Consider the following 21,705-nt stretch of genomic DNA (forward strand, 5'->3'; position numbering starts at 1 on the left):
AACAATTACATTTACAGGAAAAAATATTTGCGGCATAAGCGTTGGACTATCACGCTGTGGGTCTCAGGTTCGAATCCTGGGTCTGGCAAGTACACATATTGTTTTTCAGTTTGTGTGTGAGTCAGGGTATGGACCTAATAGGTTGAGCAAGTGGCTGACATCCATTTCTCGTAAAAAAAACAAAATCTGTTAATACAAAACCTCTACTCTGTGGAGGCCCATATGATCCTATTAGGATCGGACATGGTCAAAAAAAAAAAAAAATTAAAATTATTAAAAATTTATTGTGCGGTAACAAAAAGTGAACAATTTCGTAAAACTCGAAAACTAGTAAGGTGGACTTAATATCATGTTAAATAAATAAATTTGACATGACCTCTTAAAAAACTAGTCCGCGGACTTATAAAAAACAACAATTTGCTATTGCAAAGTAATGTCTTTTGCCAAAAATTTTATAAGTAAAATTTCCAATTATGTTTTAAGTGACATTTTGAATAATTGTTTTTTTTTTGCGATGTTAGTCAAAATTCTTTGTAAATATGTACGGACAGTTGCATATTAAAAAAAAGTGGATCATTCAATGCTAATATTGTGACAATGTTAACAAGTTATTTTTACAAATTAGATCAAATTTTATTTTCGAAAAATAGTTTTTAAAATATTTTATTTTTAATCACAATAAATAATTATGCAAAATATAAATGGTTTATGATCAAAAAGAAAGCTCATTTCATAACAACGTAAGCACTATATAATATCTACTTTGACAGATTACACAAAATTCCCAATTATATTGTCTGTGACACTTTGAATGATTATCATACGTGACAGTTTTCCTAAATCGAGGCCATGTCACACGAGAATCAGTGTTAAGTATTCATTTATCTCTTGAGCGAAGATACGACGTGAAAGAGTTGTGTTTTAAGTGACAGTGACTGGGAGGTTTTAGAATGCAACAGGCTTCCCTGTTAAAACGCTTCGGTCAACAAACGCAGGCACTTTGGAGAGAAAATATAGGCAGGAAATAACAACCATATTATATCGTAAGAAATAAAAAAATAATTTTGTGTTATGTATTTCAATTGATTTTAAAGTTAATATATAAAAAAAATATTTTATTATTTTGGTACTGTTCGGTTATATGGAATACAGTGGAAAACGCATTTTGAAAATAGCCGATAAACTGGATTATTTGTTAGGTTAACCTAACCAAACCTAACCTAACCTAACCTAAACTAACCCAAACTAACAAATAATCCAGTTTATTGGCTATTTTTAAAATGCGTTTTCCGCTGTATTCCGTATAACCGAACAGTACCATTATTTTCATTCAATACTGTAATTTTAGAATGTTGTAATCTTTTAATTGATTTTTTATGGGAAGAGCCTCGTTATAATATTATTCAAAATACACTGAATGAAGGATAATTAAATATACAAATATAATTTGTAATAAACACTTCTGAAAAATATATTATAACCACTAGAAAACACCCTTTCGAAAAATATACGACATTGATTCCTGGGATTCGCACCCATGTGCTCTGACTACTGAACTATACGTGTTCTATCTAATTGCGACGAAGTTAACTAGTGTTTTTAAAATACCTTGTATGCTTTGCTATGTTTTTGTATTTTAAATCAAAGTATTAATATTACCTCAATTACTAACTGTTGTCAGGATGTCTCCAAAATTTACTTATAACGTAATTGCACTTGCTAATAATTTAATAAACTGTGTTTCTTATTCAACGAATAATTCACAGGATTTAACAGCGTAACATTATTTTATTGAACATATATCAATTGAAAACCCAGCAGAATTATTGCAATTGGGATTCGCGCCTATGTACTATGACGTAATATGTGATCTTACAAAATAAAGTAAGTAGTTTTATATACTTATACCTAGTTCAATATTTGAATGATATACTATGTATAAATGAAACATATTTACCGTTTTCATTAATCCTATTTTATTTAACAAAAAATACGTACATAGTACGAAAACAGTCGTCATAAAATTATGGTTATCAGGTACTTTTTTTTCATATTTATATTAAAAATAACATACTTTTCATACGTAATAAAAATGTGTTTGACATTATATTAATTGATATAAAATACTAAATATAGCTTCACTTTATTACATTATAATATTATTATGCACGATGAAATTGCTCGAAGAACAAAGCTGGGATGGAGTGCTTTCGGACGTCTGAATAGTATCTTCAAGAGTGACCTACCATTGTGTCTTAAGAGTAGGGTGTTCGACCAATGTGTGCTACCCGTGCTCACGAATGGCTGCGAGACGTGGACCCTCAACACGAGAGATGTCCAAAGGCTAAGAGTCGCACAGCGAGGCATGGAGAGGTGTATGTAACGGACCGTAAGAGAAACGAATGGGTTAGGAAGCAGACAGGAGTACGCGATGTAATAGACGTTGCCAAACAGCTGAAATGGAGATGGGCGGGGCACATTGCTCACTGAAAGGACGGCCGCTGGACAAATGCCGTCATCCAGTGGTACCCAAGGGACACGAAACGGCCACAGGGTCGCCCTAAAAGCCGCTGGATTGATGAACTGGTAAAGTTCGGCGGAAATACGTGGCAGCGAACGACACAGGACCGAGAGAGTTGGAAAAAGCTTGGGGAGGCGATCATCCAGCAGTGGATTGACCCCGGCTGATGATGATTATAAAATATATTTTAATATTGGCATATTTTTATCGTGACAGATATAATTATTGAGATTTCATAATATTATTACACCTGCGTACATATTATTTTTTAAGGTTATCAAACAGTTGGTGAGATGTCTGTAATTTTTTTGGTCCAAAGATTGGCCACCCAAGATATACTGATACGCTGGAATGGCATCCAAAGACGAAGATACGAGGGGAAATACTTGGCAATCTACCAGAAGATCGGATCTGACGCGTTGCCGTTCTGCGATCTGCATGCCCAACATCGGCCGGCTCCGAAATAAATCGAGATATACTTAACTTAGTGCCAAGAAGAGATAGAACTTTGGAATTTGACACCGCTATTTTGAAAAGACAAACCGCACTGAAATGAAATGTCAGTGAGAACTAAGAGTTTAAAAAATATTGCACACGTTTTATAGCTAGAATCAACACAAAATAATAACATTGTTCCGTCAGTAAAGTTTAGTATATTTTTACCGCAATATCTACACTACAAGTACTTTATTTCTGCATGTTTACTTAAAATTTAAAAAAAATATATTAAAGAATGAACACACTCTCTCTTAAACCCAGAGTACTTCGAAAAATCGACAATATTATAAGATATACCTATACAATAGATACCTTAAACGTCTCCTTGAGATTTACCTTTAATAATGAGAAAATTCAGTTACACTGGGATGTAGAAAGAGTTAGCCACCTATGTGCAACTACATTGGTCAAGTATCAGACAAACACCTGAAATCCGCTTACTACATACTAATTATAACAGCGTTTTTCATAGGTCGTATTCTTATTAAATTTGTCCGGTGGTTATTTGTCCAGTACAAATTTGGCAATCGATTTTTAACTAAATTCTCGACTAGCTAGACATTTGAAACTTTTAGAATACATCAAAACACGATGCCAATGCATTTTTTAAATACTTTTAGCCATTTTTAAGTAGAAGTGAATTCATTTTCAGTTTATTCTGTTTTGTATGAAAAGTTATTTCAATACCATTATTAGTTGCTAGGGGGTCCTAGCAACTAAATTATTAAATAATATTTACGTGCGTTTCTATGGAAATCAATATGAAATGACATTTCATTATTCAGTATTTCTATCAAGTACAAAATTTTTTCATCGTTTAAGCTAGTCAAGTCAAGTTTATATGATTCAACAGAAAATTTAAAAACATTGTAAATAAAAAGTTCTTTTTATCTTGTAATTATGTTTTAATATAAATTCTATAGGAGCCATGTTACATTTTCTCATTAGTTTGCAACGAATTACTTACCTCTTCATATTATTTTCATTAGGTACCTAAATAATTGTCTATACTAAATCGATTTGGATTAAATAAATCAAGTTTTTGTGATCTCAATATCATTTACAAAACTAGAAACTTCTAAATCTTGCTAACCCAGTTTTCGGTTATCCGGTTAACCGATAAGTATAACCATATTTAATTACCGAATTACCGGTTAATATATTAATAAAAACTCTCTTTTTACTTAAAAATGTTTAACTTAAAAAATACTCATATAATTTTATATCATAAACTTACGATTTTATTTATCAAAATTATTTGTAGCTGCAAGAACATGATTTACTCTGAAATTTTGAGAAATCTCTACAACCTAGTTCAAATTAATAAAAACACATTTATTATGTTAGAGAATACTTCATGCTAGCTTGGAATACTATAAAAAATTGGTTGATAAAATAAGCCAAAAACTATTTTATTGCGAATAAATAAAATATATTATATTATGACGTCTTAACGTGGATATATAAATTTGCATATGAAAGACAATCAATATGACAAGACAAGTAAAGAGTCTGAACAAGCTTTTTCTTCAGTAGGAGCAATCTGCAATAACATTATACCCAGTCTAAATGATGGGAGTTTAAATAAAATGCTTAAAATTTCAATTCCTCTTCTAAACGAATTATTTAAATAAACAACCACTGATATGTATGGCGCTGTAATATTCTTTATATTAATGAAATTACATACCAACGCATATTATATTCTATACACAAGACTAGTATCGGTCATTATTGGCAGCTATCGAGGGTAGTTTTTCATTTTTTGTATCGAAGTATTAGCAGTTATTGTAACAATTACAATAAGTTAGCCGTCAAAACTGTCTATCTCGTTCTAAAATTCAACACAGCCAAGAGAGGTGCTGTTAAAACATAGCACTTATTGTAACAATTACAACTAACTTATTATAATTGTTACAATAAGTGCTAATACTTCGATTCAAAAAATGAAAAACTACCATCGATAGCTGCCGATAGCAGTATTGTATATTATAGAATAGATGCGCAGTTAAAGTGTGTAATTTTTCTAATGTTTTAATTATCTGTTAATTGGTGTTAACTTGATATTTTTACCGTTTTACCGGTAATTCGTTTTAACGGTTACTTTGAATGCCTTAGTTATATTGGCGGATTCCGATTGTTAGTCAGTTTATCAACCCATTGGATATTTTATCCTGCATTCAAAAACCGTTTAAATGACTTTAGTACTTATTTTTTTAATGTTATTACCGCCGGTTATTGATAGAGATTAGTGAACATCATCAGATACATGTAAAATATTTCTAATACTGCTTATCTACCGCTTTCCAAGTTAGAAAAACTAAACAACAAAACAACCTGTCAAGTAATGAACCGAATGTCAGGTTTGTCAACCCTTATCGACATGTTCGTTTTCGCCGAGCATAGTCCGACATCCACGATCAAATGACTCGCAGGGAGTAAAAGCCTGTCATACACGACGAGTTTTATTTAGCCTTTTTTGGGGGAAAAAGTGGCAAGCTTGGATTTGAAGATACATCTACGACCGTAAACTAGTAGTGGTAACCTTTTAGTTCAGTCGTCAAGTTGGTTAAAAAATATACAAAAATGATGAATATTAACACATAATACACATGATAGAAACGTGCTTAGAGAAACAGAATCAAAAAAATAAGTTAAAATGGATATAACCGACTAAATGTAATTTTAAAAAATTCATAAAAAATCTCCCAATTTGTGAAAGAATGTAATTACGAAATTAAATTAAATATTCTCACAATGATTATTTAACTTTACATTTATATACACTTAATAAAAAATAAGACAAAAAGTGTAAATTATTGGTAGTTTTACAACAACTAAAAATGAAAAATTAAAACCATTTATTTTTCTTACTGGTATAATATAAATGATTGATATTATTTTTGAAACTTCTGTGATTAGTTTACGAGTCTAATTTTTACAGTTTTATGTGTCTGGCGGAAACTTTACGTATATGGACAGATCGAAACATTTTCAACTGATACTTAAGCAGCCCACAAACGTAATGTTTATTTTACGTTTTAAACTGTGAGAGTTGCAACTTAGAGATAAAACTGGCAGCGTATGTCATATAATAAATATCATTATACATTTTAATGGATTTAAGTTTTGTACTATTTCATTTGAGTCGTTATTTGCCCGGGTTTCACCTTTCGGCATCTTCAGGCACTATGCAAGGCAAATGCAAGCTGATAACAAATACAATTAACTCTAACGTATATAATAAAAAAATACAATAAAGTAGGTAAAAACTTTATCACCTAACTATTAAGTCAAGGATAACAATAAAAAATATTACAAATAAATAATTATGAATACACCCACGATAGCCGCGTGGCTTAAGCGCCGGTCTATAGTGTCGAGGGTCCCAGGTTCGAATCCTGGGTCTGAAAAGTACACATATTGTTTTTCAATTTGTGTATGAGTCAGAGTATGGAGCTAATAGGTTGAGCAAGTGGCTGACATCCATTTCTCGTAAAAATAAAATCTGTTAATACAAACCTCCACTCTGTGGGGGCCCATATGATCCTATTAGGATCGGACATGGTCGAAAGAAGAAGAAAAAAGAAGTATTTGTAAAAACCCCATCTCTAATAATACACTCGATAAACCATCAAAACCAAATAATAGATCATTAGTAATTATACACTCAAGAGGTGTAAAATCATCCATTCTGGGAACAATGGTAAGGTTTTCGAATAGTACAAAACTTAAATCCAATTAAATTCAAATTCCATCAAGTACCTTCGGCCGATAGTATTAATATTATTATGTTTAGTAAGAAATTGATCGATGAACATACCTTGGGAACTTAAACTGTCCCTCTTCAGAACCTTCACCCCCGAACGCGGACAGCACGCGTCCATTGACGTCGAAGATCTGGACGCGGTGGTTGTTGCTGTCGCTGACGATGACCCTGTTGGTGCTGCTGACCGCGATGTAGTGCGGATGCTCCAGCTGCCCAGCCTTGTGCCCGTATGACCCGAACTTGCCGACGAATGTGCCGTCGGATTGGAATACCTGGAGGATATAATATAATGGACATATTAATTTTATATATCCAGCAACCTATATATTTTGAGTGAAAGACAATACCTTTATACATTTGGCATAATGTACTAATCTTGTCAGATTTTGACTATTTTCACTTAAATTTTAGAAAGTGCTTTAACATGTTCTTTTCTTTATTGCCAGAAATGCCTATGGCAACTAATATAATCTGCACTGCAGAGAGCACAGTTAACATGTAGATGTGCTAAAATAAAATTTCGCTATATTTTACACGAAGAAATGCTGATGTCGACATATGCTATTTAGATGCTCAAATTTAGAAGTGCATAATAATGTACAATTAGATAGATTATGATGAAAAATTACTACAGTTATTAGCTACAAATGTCTAAAGTTAATAATATAAATTGTTGAATAGAAACCAAAAATCGCCTGTAAAGAAAAATAAATTATTTATATATTTGACATAGGCACTATTAGTATTAGGCAACAGAAATTAATTATATAAATAATATAGTACCTACCTAATTATTCTAAATAATTTATATACTATGATTAGAAATGGTTTCCTGTGCTAAAATAGCGTTTCCATGTGACTGAGGAGTATAATTTTAATACTTTAAAAAATATTATTGCAAAAATGAAGACTAATTAAATATAATATTTTATGAATATTTCATGTTCAAAAAATCAATCAAAATGACCGGTGTCTTCAGAAATAAGTTAGATACAAGGTAATGAAAAAAAATGTGATATCGATTACTTCCTTATGTTTGTGGTACAGAATTTAGACCTGTGTAAATGGATGTAGAGAGCCGGAAAAGGTTGTTAGATTAAACAACGTGACACATTGTCCTGGACCTGATGATAACAAGCTGATGCAATTTATTTTCAGTTTAAACATGTTTAATATGTTTAATATGTTTTCAAGACAATATTAAAACGTTTGGTAGAAGAATTATGGAAGTCGTAATATTATTGTGTAAGATGTTTTGAAAATCTTTGTTTTGTGACAAGGAGACATTTTGAAAAATACTAAAATAAAGCAGCTGCTGTTAAAAGTTATATAGTTTTAAAAGTACGAAGTTAAAATGGGAAGCAGTTTACTTCGGAGTAAGTACACATTCTTTTAACAGCTGACAATTATTTTCAAAGTCGTGATAAGGGAACCCATTGCCACAAAGTAAATAGAACAATTTAAAATACCGTCTCGGAGAGTGCTCATATAAAACTTTATTCGCCTTTCAAAAGAAACTTAATGATTTGTGACATAACACGAATGGAGTTTATTTCGAAAGTAAGATAGTTTGAAAAGCTTAGGAAAAGTGTAATAAGTACATATTATTATGATGGAGTTGAGGGGTAATGGTTGTGATTCTGGAGCCAAGCATCCCACAAGTATTATTTGCTTGCTTGTAAGAAGGTTTATGGAAATGAAACAGGGTGACATTGTAAGCTGATTAGATTAAATTGACTTCATTCTTAGTTGTAGTTATACTACGATCACTGATTATTCAAATGTTACTATGGATTTCTATTACCGGATAATTTTGATATATGAATCTGATTACACTATTACTAGAATGACTTAACTTAAGGTATGGAAGCAATAAATGCCTGATTAAGCTGAACTTAGCAGCTTGTCATCGAGTTTCATATTTTATTTTTAAAATTATTGGAATGGTATAATTTATATCACAGGCGGTGGAAATCTATGACTTCAATTTTTCTCAGAGGATTTAAAAAATCTATTATGTTCAGGCCGCTTTATAAGCCTGTGAATTACGTTCTTAGAACTAGTTATGGCTTATAATGTACTTGGAATGCAATATTAGCATAACATATATTCGACGTTAAGCAACAGCACCAACATCAAAATTAGCTATTTAGTTCTATGGCCTGACTATATATGGTTTTATAGACTTATAGAGAATGATGTGGCCACATAGTTTAACCATATGACTATATGCATTAATAGGATTTTCTATAACGTGTTACATAATATAATGAAAGTAAGATTAATCCATTGAGCAAAGATGAATTCCAAAGTACCCCCAAGGCTCTTATTTGTCATATCTGAAGGAAAAAAAATAAACTATAGTGAAATTTTTGCAATGAAAATAAGGGACTTAAGTCGTTTCCTGGAAGTAACGAATACTTTTTGCTTTTACTTAATTGCGACAAATTTTCTATTAGTTGTAATATATTTTCTCAGAAAGTGTTTTTCAAAATTATGTATGTTCAATAATTAGAATGGTACATTTTTAAATCTTGTGAATTATTCGTTGAATAAAAGAAATAGTTAATTATAAATTATTAGCATGTTCAAGTAAGTAACATTATAAAAAATATTGGAGAAATCCACGACGTCGGTTAGTAATTGAAGTAATAGGTATCTACTTTGATTTAACAAACAAAAATCGATTGCCAACGTAGCTTGATTTGGAAGAGCGCTGATGAGTGGGTATCAAAATTGGCCAATAGCTCAAATTTTTTGCAATTAGTATGTCAATGCGTAGCATAGAGGTAATGCGCGGATGGGGCGTAAACCCGGGAGATGCAGGATTCGATTCCCTGCCGGATAGCTTACTTTTTTTAAAAAAGATTTTTTCTATTGGTTATAAATTATGTATGTTTAATAATTAGAATGGTACATTCTTAAATCTTGTGAATTATTCGTTCAATAAAAGAAATAAGTAATTATTATGTTTTATCCTGTTTTTACAAGATATTATACCTATATTATTATGAAAAAAAATCAACTTCTGATTAGTAAATTTTATGTATACTGTATCAATGAATCTATAAATGGTGTCACAAATAACACTAGTTTAAATAAACTAATAATCTTTCGTCGTTTCTTGTAAAATACATGCTTTTGTTCAATTCATAAAATACTCTCCTCATACAAAGTAATGCGGACCAGAATGGAAAACTTCGATATTTTATATTAAATTCCGATTGCCAAATATAAGATGTTTGAACGGAAATAATAATTTGACTGCGGAAAATGTCCTTCGTTTTCGGCAGATTAAGTATTTTTTGCTGCAAATAGATCCTATGAAAACATTGTTTCACGAGAAAGAAAATCTATTTTGGGGCGATATTCAATTCAGTCTCGCAGATTGCCCCAACTGTCGCGGGGCGAATATACATAAAAAATTGACCCTTTTTATAGTAGAAAAAAGGTTGTTACTTGCACGCAGGGCCAGATTTAGTTACATAGCTGCCCGTTACAAAAAAATGTCCCTGCCAATGTGATTCATTTCAATTAACTAATGCAGTGGGCATCTGAACGTCTATACAATGCCGCTCTGTGTACTTGAGAAAATCGGATGAACATATATATTTATTATGAATTCCATATTTAAAATCTTCTGTATTTTATATTGTAGACTCTGAAGGCAAAACAGTGCAGTCAATCTTCTACTGGCTCAAAACAATGGAATAATTATTATAAATATAAGATGCATTGCTCATGACGGAACTAGTTACAACTGAAGAGACTGGTTGTGTTGTTTTCATGGAAGACGAATCAAAAGAATAGTTTCACTACGCTGGAGTAAAGAAGCCTACTGGAGTACATTCTTTACTCTATTCTATTCTAAGAGAAGCAGTGGTAAGTGGTGTTTATTAAAAAATGGCTAAAATTTTAGAGTGATCATGATTCTCAACCATGAAAAAATGACCAATAAGAATATTAGATGTCGGAGTCTGATAAGTAGACTGATTCCAGACATTAGTTTCAATGACAAGATTACGTACCTTTATTATTTTCAGTTAGGAGAGTGTTGTAAGATACCAGTAAAATCCTTTCGGTTTTAATTGGCTATCATGTCCTGGTTTCTACTAATAGATACTTCAATAACTGCTGATAGAGAAGGTTGTTCATAATTACGTTTAACAATAGGAATCTCATAAATATTTCCATTATTCTTCCTTGCTTATATCAGAACATTTAAATATGTTCAGTCGCATTATTTGATATTCATATTATCAAGAACCATTGACAAGAAAAGAAAAAAAAACAGATAAAAAGTGACAGTTAAAATAAAAGCACTCTCAAATTTAGCCGCCCATGTGCATACTAAATATTGCCAATTGGAATGCGGCGGCCCTGCCTGTACTAACAGATGTCTGAAATTTTTCCTTCATTTTTATAGTCATATAGAAAAGATAGACAATGTTCGATCAACATCGATTACTTATTCAAGAACTTCCCAGTTAACCTTCGAGTTTGTCTAGAAACTCGAAAGTTTTTTTTGTTGACAAGCTATTTTTCAATAAAATATTTTTGGATAGCTTACAGCTGATATTATTGTAATGAATTGTCATTAGTGTTGTTATATTTTTCACCAGCGATAGCGTACTTTTACTTTCTTAGGCCGAAATGCAAACAATGTCACTATACAGTTAGTATATAGTATACACTAACAATGCTAATTATTTCCGTTCATTGTTTATAGTGTGCGCGTATATCTATAGCAATATGCGCGCGAGACGGATAACCTACAAATCTGACAGTTAATATATTTTATCCAGAAATTAAAAAAAAATAGTTTAAGTAATACCCGACTTGTGTACGCAAATATGGAATAATAGCAGTATTAAATTCATACTTGAATTATATAATATTATGTAAACAGACGCCATCTTTATCGACTTTCATTGCCATCCTAATAAAAAATATACAAAAGAACACACTGTGTATACTTTATCCGTGATGTGTTTATTTATTGAATTAACCACTGATAACGAACCATCGATTTATTTTTTTTTATTAAGTATTTATTAATTTGTAATTCAATTTGAATTGTGCAGTTTTTATACTTTTACTGCTGTATGTCAATTGAAAAATGTTTAAATAATAGTTATCAAACAATCAGATTAAAAAAATAAGCAACATTTTTGACTGCGGAACGCGATATTGCCTTTGATATAAGTATATTATGTCATGGCTTTTGATGTTATTTAGATTTAACCCATAAATGCATGATACATGACTACAACTATTTTATCAGCACACCATCTCAGCTGCAGATAACCATGTCCGGAAACTTGAACATAATATGCAGTACGCCGTAATACACTTCACCGTGAAATGTTGTATTGGACATATATGGCCATATATACATTTGACGCTGTAACGATTAAGGTGGCAATTTGATATAATTAGCATGCTATTTAAATATGGTAATTAGTTAGTAATTATCTAGTCAGCAGTCAATAGTCAATGTGTTAAAGACCGTCCAATCTCTTTGGGTCGTATAGTAATGACATAAAATTCATGTCTAAATAAAACACGGTTCTTGTCGGTTTACACTTTACAGGAAGCCAACAAATTTTGAAAATGGCCGATATACTAGATTATTTGTTAGGTTATGTTAAAGGGGGGGGCAAACTTTTTGGATGTAGGGCCAAATCTAGAATTCAAAATGAGCGGCGGGCCGCAAGTAAAATACCATTTTTAGATATACAGTATGTATTATCACGAAAAATAAACATTACAAAAAAAATAATGAGAAGAATGAAACTGTTGTAAGTACATTTTTTTAACATTTTTTTTAAATTCAGGTGTTAATTTTGTAGTTGATATTCTCAAAACTGCTTGTAAATGGGCATCGGAGATATTTGATCGTAAAGAATTTTTATTGAGGTTCATGATCGAAAATGTTTGTTCACATATATAGGTTGATCCAAAAATAACGAACATTATTCTTGCATAATCTTTAAGTTGGTCGAATTTGTCTGAATTAAGGGCATTGTAAAATTTGGAGATTTCTTCACGACGATGCAATTCTCTTAAATCAGTGTCACACTGCAGATCAATAATCTCAAGTTGTAGCTCTGTCGGCACACTATCAATATATTGAAAATGGATCATGTACTATTGCTAAACTTGTCTCAATTTTTTGGAAGTCACCTAATCTTTGTGAAAAATCGTCATTCCGAGCTTTAATAATTTTAGCATATTCGTCAAATTTATATTCTGATATTACGAGTATATTCAGCATCTTCAAAGTTGGAAAGTGGTCCACGTTGTTATTTGATATTTGTCGAAGGAATTACTTGAGTTTTAATTGAAATCCATTCAAACTTTTTACCATATCATGGGCATATATTTTTTTTCTTTACAACGCGGAATTAAAATTATTTAAATGTGTCACGATGTTCAACGTAGAAAATAGTGGTTACATAGTATGAGACAAGACGCAAGGAAGACGTACTGAGATAATACATTTACGAAACAAAAAATTCTTCAAATTTTAATCTATTGTCAATATTTTTAAAAAAATTATAAAAAAGTTGTTCGTAATAAAAAGTACAATTAATGATGGCGGGCCGCAAAAAAATACCCGGCGGGCCACATGCGGCCCGCGGGCCGCAGTTTACCCACCCCTGTGTTAGGGTTTCATTCTTGAATTCATGAATTTCGCCAAAATCAGTTATGAAAATTTAATTAATTTCATATTGAATCTAATAAAGTTGGAGACCGTATAGTATACGGTCATCTCTTTCTGATAAGAAAGCTCACGGCAAACCGTGCCACAGTGAAATGTTTTACGTTCAATTTACCGGAGAACTGTGAATTTTTAAATAAAACTTAATTGATACAAAAAATATTAAGAATAATAAAGTGTGTTGATAAAAGACAACAACATGCAATTAAAGTTTAACCTAATGTTAACATTACCTACATCTCTGTCTTATATAATATAATGTACAACGGTATAATTATTAAAGCGAGCTATGTATATGCTACATAATAATATATTCAGTCATGTTGCGCAAAGATACTAAAAATCTGCTCGTACAAGTCGCAAATAACCACAAAATGCGGCTACTTATCATAGTGTGTGCACTATGTAGCAAGTCATCTCTATACTAGTAACTAGAGTAGACCACACAGATCCACAGGTTGCCGTGATTTTCTGGTTGTTTGCGGTCCACGTGGCCGTAGGGCAGTGGTCTAGTAAGAATATCTCGTTCTCACTGAGGAATACGTTTGGACATATTTAATTTGGGAAGTTTACCGTTAGTGATGTGATCGTAAAAAGGTTTGCGTGACAATATTATTGTTTATATTGAATATACAAAATTTGAAAACATCAGCTCATGTATATTAATATATATTAATAAATATGACACTCGACGGAATGAGATGTTTTGAAATTATGTATGTTTAATATATTATTATAGAATGTTATATTCCCCAATCTTGTGAATTATTCGTTGACTAAAAGAAATAGTTTATTAACTTATTATTTATAATATATATGAATACGTGTATTAAATAAGGCTCTAAGTACCAAAAAGTAGTATTGCATGTGGTTACAAAATACCATTGATGACCAATAACAAAAGATAAGACTAGATAGGCGAGTGCACTGATATTGTATATTATCCAGCTTTTACCGGAACAGAAAATTATCGTCTGAATTAAACATTATGTATGCTTTTAAAATGCAGTACGCCCAACATAGACTATTTGAGAAGATAACTGAATACGTGTATTAATTAAGGCTCTAAGTAACAAAAAGTAATATTGCCCGTGGTTACAAAATACTGAGTCATTGCAGTAAAATTGCATGAAGCAGACCTTTTGAAAAATGTAGTTTTACAGTGTGAAGCAATCACGGCAGCTTCTATAATTTTAGGTACTAAGAACTTGCAAGTGTCAACACATCATCGTCAGCTATTTTATATTGAATGCCGTTGACCACTGCTGTGCTACTTACACCATTATAAATAAAACACGCCAACGGACTTACAACGTCGACAGGTTTAATTATTTTGCTGTATTTTTTTGACTTGCTTGAGGCACTTAGATTATAGTTGAAGTTATTGGCGTTGGTATGTAGAACATTTTTATATAAACATGTCAGTTTTTATTTTTTTTGGTACTTAGCGCCTTAATTAATATACGTATTCATATAATAAGATACCTAAAAAAATAACCGGCAGATTTTTGATTTTCGTAGAAATTTATGTTGGCAACTCATTAAAAAATACTGTTTTAAATATTGTTTGTATACTAATTACCTATAACATTTAAAAGATTTTTTTTCAGAAATAATATCTATACAAATAAGATAAGATATTTTTCTAATGGCTTGCCAACATTTAAAAAATAGAAACTGTCGTTTCTGTTTCTAAAACCCTCACATTGAAACCATTCGTTTTATACGAATATTTATGGAACTGTATTACAGTTAGAATATATATATATATATATATTGAAAGACGAGTTAAAAGGTCTGATGACGAGATAGTAAGTTTTACAGTATAATTATTTTTATGTAACTTCTACTTATATTCTTTAAATAAATATTTTGTCAGTGCAGTAAAAATTAATTGAAATTTTTGGTGGATTATTTTCATCAATACTATAATTTTTCGACTATATTATCATATTTTGCAGCTATCCAGATAACCCCCAATTAATTGTGTTGTAATTTTAGCGTATTGATAATAATCGATCGGCGAGACCCTATCCATATTACCATTTATTGTACCACTCCCCGAAATGAATTCACAATTCATAACTCTCTACCAGACATTGAAGGTAAAACAGAATTCTAAAGATTACAGTTGGTGTGGATGCATGGTTTTATGAGAAACTACTGATAATGGGTATAAAAAAATGGACAAGTTATAATTATTATAATTGTTAGCAAATGAGTTAATAATATTATTATGTATCATGAGTAAGAAGGCATCAAGTATTTTTATAAATTATTTAGTTTTCATAAATACTATATTCTTAAAATTCAGTAACTGTTATGAATAAATTAAATTTAAGCAAAAAAATCACTAGACCCGACCTCATCCCTTTCCTCTTATTCCCATCAAAGGTTTTTCACGTATTTCGAATCTTAATTCCATTGAGGAGTTTTAGAATAAATACAAATATCAGACTGAGAAGATAAAAATGTTTTTAGGCAGGTTTTCATTCAGCAAAGGATCAACCCAGGATTATGATAGTGATGAATATATAATGCTGACAGTATTGAAAATAGTGAGCTTTTATCCATCACCTAATAAAATTGTGCTAATCTATAAAGCAACGTACCTAAAAGGTTCCTAGAATATAGGATTAAATTAGTATATCTAACTAAAGTTACCCGCGTATATTCTGCACGGAATGAAAAAGAATTATTTAGTTTCATTTTATAGAAAGCACTTAAGTCGAGTTGTCATCGAAAAAATCTTTTTATTATTATACAGTAGTGATAACGTGTTGATTTTTTAATAATATGCTACCTTTTATTACTTATATAATATTATATATATACTGAAAAAATATGGTTGGAAAAAAAACTACGTAATTTAAAATAATCATACATTTATTAAATATAGTTATTTTAAAATGCTTCATCAGGAAAATAACATATGCATACAAAATAATAGTAAAATTCTTAGAGATATAAAAAATATGTGCTACGATAATACAATAATTCTGTCATTTTACAACGTTTTTCTTAGGTCGTTCTTGTCTTATTTGTTCGTTACAAATATTGCAATCGATTTTTAACCAACTTCCCGACTAGCCAGACATTTGAATCTTTTAGAGTATATCAGAAAACGATGCCAATGTATTTTTTAAATAGTTTTAGCCATCTTTAAGTAGAATTGAATTCATTTTTAGTTAATTCTGTTTTGTATGAAAAGTTATTTCGATACCATTAATGGTTGCTAGGGGACCCTAGCAACTAAATTATTAAATAATATATACGTACTATGGAAATCAATTTGAAATTACATTTTATTATTCAGTATTCCTATCAAGTACAAATTTTTTTGATCGTTTAAGCTAGTCAAGTCAAGTTTAATGATTCAACAGAAAATTTAAAAATGTTGTATATAAAAAGTTTTTTTTATCTTGTAATTATTTCTATTAAATTTTCCATCCCCTACATTCAAATTTAATTTTAAAAATAAAGCTTCACTTCTCACAATATGTAGGTAGTTCCTTATTTCCCTTTCCTCTCTCTTCCCCGTTTATAATAGTATTAAAACATATTATAGAAATCAATAATTTCTTGGAAACACCAAAAAATATGAGAGCTGGCTGTTAGCTACATGTTCAAATAATACCTACATACTAAAAAATCAGCAAGTGAATCTATCAGATGTCAGATTTGAATCCGTGAACATCTTTAAGAGGAGACCAAAATATACATCGGATAGTAGAGTCAACAAAGATAAAAATTCCCATAGTTTTAAAGTTTTATTATAATGAAATACGTGTCATATAACAATACTTTTATTGTGTGGTGATAACAAACAGCGAAATATTTATATTAAAAAAAAATATATATTTATCACCTAGTCAACGCTGAATTCCTCAATTAGTTTATTTATTGGCATTTTTCCAAATTTCATTTCACCTCTACAATTATGTATTTTCTTTCTTTTTAACACTATAACAGGTTACGATACCTAATTGCAGTAGTTTACTAGAAATGAAAACTAGTGAAGCAGTAGTAGTTAAAAAAATCATACACACACCAAAGTTTGAGAAAATCATATTACACAGATATTGTGATCTTACTGAGAACAGAATCTGGCCCCCGATATGAGAAGCCAGTATCTTATGCTTTTGACTATGTGGATTGTCACGTATATTATTAAATATTTTACCTACTCATTTTATCAACTTGTATTGGTGAAATATTTTAAATATAACCTGGATCACAAGTATATAACGATATACAGTGACGTTCCTGGTGTTAAAATTTAATTATGTAGCTATAAACAAAAAAAAATAACGTAGAATCATTATAGTGTTATGATAAATAACATGTTCATTAAGTTTAGATAAGAAATCTCAATATATGTGTCGCTAGATTTCAAAATCAGCCAAGTCCATAATAGATGAATAGGAGAAAAACAGCTTTTTGTTTTCTCAAATACACAGTCACAAGGGTGAAAGTTTATATTATTTCGAGAATAGAATATTTAAAATTAATAAATTCCACAATTTGATAATGCAGAAATGTTAGAAAGCAGTAGTTCTTCAGCAATTCACAAGAAAGTCAAAAATACCTAAAGGTGGACTTGGCTGATTTTGAAATGTAGCGACACATACACCCTGCGATGTAATCATTAAATAGTTTTATAAAAAGTGATGATGCATTGTTATAGTTTTCTCACCTGAACTCTGTGGTTTTCCTTGTCACAGACATAAATGAACCCAAGGGCGTCGGTGGTGATTCCCCAAGGGTAGTTGAAACGGCCGTCGCCAGTTCCCTGGCTTCCGAAAGATCGCAAGAAGCGGCCAGATGGGTCTAAAACCTGTTTAAAAAAACATTTTTTCAGTAAAAGTAATAATGAAACTTCCGACACCTTAAATATTTTATGGTTACTTAAGGAATACACTAAATAAGAAAACAGGCACTACCTCCGTATAAACACGACGTGATATATTACGTAAGCCATTCACTTAATCCAATAAGTTTATTCCTGAAATGGTATACAGAAAAAAACGGCAAATAAATTTGATTTAATCGTAGGATAAACTTTGAGTTACAGAACGAGAAATGCTGACAATTTTATAAATCTGTTCGTTATATAAAATAACGAAAGACGAGACACCGCGAATGTTACGGATAAATCGATTTTTCATTTCCTGATAATTAGTATCTGGTAAGAATATTCGATTTAAATCAATTTTCTTTAATTAGATCTATAATGAGTTCTTTAAAGATTTTGCAACGAACTATAAAACATATTATTTATAAATTATTTATTTCTAGTTATTTTTTGTTACTTTAAACAAACATAACGGTTTGAAAACTCTAAATAAAAATAAAAAAATAGTAAAACAAGCACTCGTCATAATAAATGTGAAAATTATTGAAGTTGATTTTAGGTGAAGAAATAAGTGGATGTTTTGAGTAGATCAAAAGTAAAAGGGCTCTCTCTATCACCTACATATTGAGATAATAATATACGAATGGATATAGTAAGGCAATTTTAAGGTGTTTTTCCATATTATATTAAAAGAGTGTTGTAGTGAGCTGATTTTATTGGCGCCTTGTTCTAGGTTAGAGGCCCTGCATAATATTTCGTAGAGTTGTATGTAATTGATGCTAGTTTTCTAATGATTATTGTTTAAATAAAAAATAATAATGCAATTTGGTCAAATTTGAACATTTCAAAGAGGCACTGTTTAGCATTTAAAAATGGAGAGAAGCCCTTTTGGTTTTTGCTTACTCTTTGCTTGCGAGCTTGAATTGAATCAATAAAGTAAATCAACCTTTTTAGACCCAGTTCCCAGTTTTTGAAGGGAACGGTAAAAATAAGATTACTACAGAGGTACTATCAGAATATACACAGGAAAATAAAGTTAGTGAGAAACCCACTGTCATTAAAAAAAAAATGGTGTGGTGAATGATTCAAGTCTCACAACCTCTATTTCTCAGCATCATTCAATTAAAAAAAAAAAAAAAAACAGTATTTTGCTTGATATATTGAATTTGAAAAATACATATATTTACGTTAATAGAAAACAGCAGAATTTCATTTATAAAATAAATACATTTCATAACCTTTTTTAGCCGTGACACAGATTAGTCTGGGTCTGGCAAGTACACATATTGTTTTTAAATTTGTGTGTTGAGTCAGGGTATGGACCTAATAATAGGATGAGCAAGTGGCTGACATCCATTTCTCGTAAAAATATAACCTGTTAATACAAACCTCCACTCTGTGGAGGCCCAAATGATCCTATCAGGATTGGACATGGTCGAATAAAAAAGAACAACATTATTATGCAGATGACAAATAAATAAATGTAGAGTTTTAGTATTTCAAAATACTGTTGTATAATATAAAATTATTTATTATTAATGTGAAACTAAAATTTTAATATGTTTTGAAACTCCATTAAATCTTCGTGATATAATAATATTATTATATATAAAGTTTCTCCTTAATCCCTTTTATGTTTATTTGGTATCAAGGATTCATTAAATATTAACCCATAGTCCACACGTTGTGTTTACCTATACCGTTATTGTTATCGCAGGTGAAAGATAGCAGGTTGTTTTACAAATTAACATAATAAGCACTATATTGCATATATTGCATACCGGTAAGTCATCACAAAGTGAATTATCAATACTCAGTAGTTGATACCTTTAGAAAGTAGTGGATTGAAACGCTTTAAAAATGTTTTCTGTACGAAAATGTCATATTAAAAATAGTATTTTGATAATTTACATTACGACCCAATGTAGAGTCGATTGATAATATCTAAATTTTTCAATTCAATTTAATTTATTTTTAACATATTGTAGATATTATACTATGACATGAAATATTATTATAAAGAAGAAAAAAAGTAATAAAAGCGATAAAAATAAAAATATAAAAAGAGAACATAATATAAACATATAAAAGCAGTGAAAATACAATTATAAAATATAATAGACGTTCAAAAAAGTACATTGAGCCTGCTAAGGAGACCCTATTTTAAGAATTTATAAAATAGCGTCCACCTAAACTCACCCTCATGCAAGTGGAATATATCAACACCTGAAGAAATTTGGTTGTACATAGCTATCGCCCTCCCAATTGGCATTTCCAGTGGCCGGTTGGTTCTGCACCTTGGGAGAATAAACAGCTGATGCTCTCTATTTCTAAGATAGTTATCAGGGACACACAGATCAACACTGCCCAGAATGGCAGAGTTCTTATTTATATCTCGCATAAGTCGAAAAAAATACGTAGCTAAATAAAGATATATTCTACATTGCAGACTGCAGTATGTAAGCATACCTAAGAGCCATATCTAGAAATATATTAAATTTTATAATTATATTTAAAACATAAAATATATTTTTACGATGCGTATAACTGTATTATTATGTAGACATACATTATCTGATTTTGATAATGTGATAATAACCAAAATATATGTTAATAAAATTGTATAACAGAATTTTATCACATAAAAACTATCTCAATTATTAGAATACAATAATAATAAGATAAAATGAGTATCAACTGTGGCTTAAAAAGGCAAGCGCAAGATCTTTGAAGAATTTTAATTAGTTGGGCGACGAAACCAGATCTAAATGCCCGATTAGACGAAATTGCCCGGTTCTGCACGATTCCAAAAAAACCTCTTTTTCCGGAGACACTATTAAAGATTGTGCTCTGAATCTTGATTGCTCTCACTACATAGAAAGCTCGTGTGTGTCTTCAGTTTGGATAGGAATAACTTGACATTAACTTCATTATTTCCAGTAATACGCCAGTCTAAAAATATAGTTGTAACGGATTTTAATTTTTGCAACTTGTTCGAATAAAAATTGACAAAAACCATCAGTTACAAAAGGCAGAAATCTATTTTACCGATCCAGTCGTTACCAATGCGGTAATTTGTATGAATTTTTAAACAATGTTTAGAATTACTTTCATATATTTAATTAACCAATTAATTATAAATGGTTATTTGAAAAGAGTGACTATAGACCGAAGGTACTTGATGGAATTTGAATTTAAATTCTAATGGATTTAACTTACTTTTATTTAGAATACAAGTGTTTTCGTCAAAAAAATCCGGAAACGGTTTTCAAGAAAAGTCCTGTTTACACGGTTTACGTTTGACGATCATCATGGAGGAATCATCTTCAGTGACCCAT

General features: G+C 30.6%; 1 protein-coding gene across 5 annotated transcripts in view; it reads right to left on the reverse strand.

Moving 5' to 3' along the window:
• The window catches only part of tn (tripartite motif containing protein thin), a 201,398-nt gene that overhangs the window by 9,171 nt on the left and 170,522 nt on the right, over positions 1 to 21,705 (reverse strand). For all 5 annotated transcript variants that reach the window (XM_085944165.1, XM_085944162.1, XM_085944164.1 and 2 more), the window contains 2 exons: positions 18,209 to 18,349; positions 6,843 to 7,060 (listed from right to left, as the gene is read on the reverse strand). In XM_085944165.1, coding sequence (XP_085800291.1) covers positions 6,843 to 7,060; positions 18,209 to 18,349 — 359 coding nt within the window. The remainder of the gene's footprint in view (positions 1 to 6,842; positions 7,061 to 18,208; positions 18,350 to 21,705) is intronic.

This window comes from Rhyacophila brunnea, unplaced genomic scaffold, assembly GCF_057557595.1.
Source record: "Rhyacophila brunnea isolate RB1 unplaced genomic scaffold, BYU_Rbru_1.0 scaffold_17, whole genome shotgun sequence".
Lineage (NCBI taxonomy): Eukaryota > Metazoa > Arthropoda > Insecta > Trichoptera > Rhyacophilidae > Rhyacophila > Rhyacophila brunnea.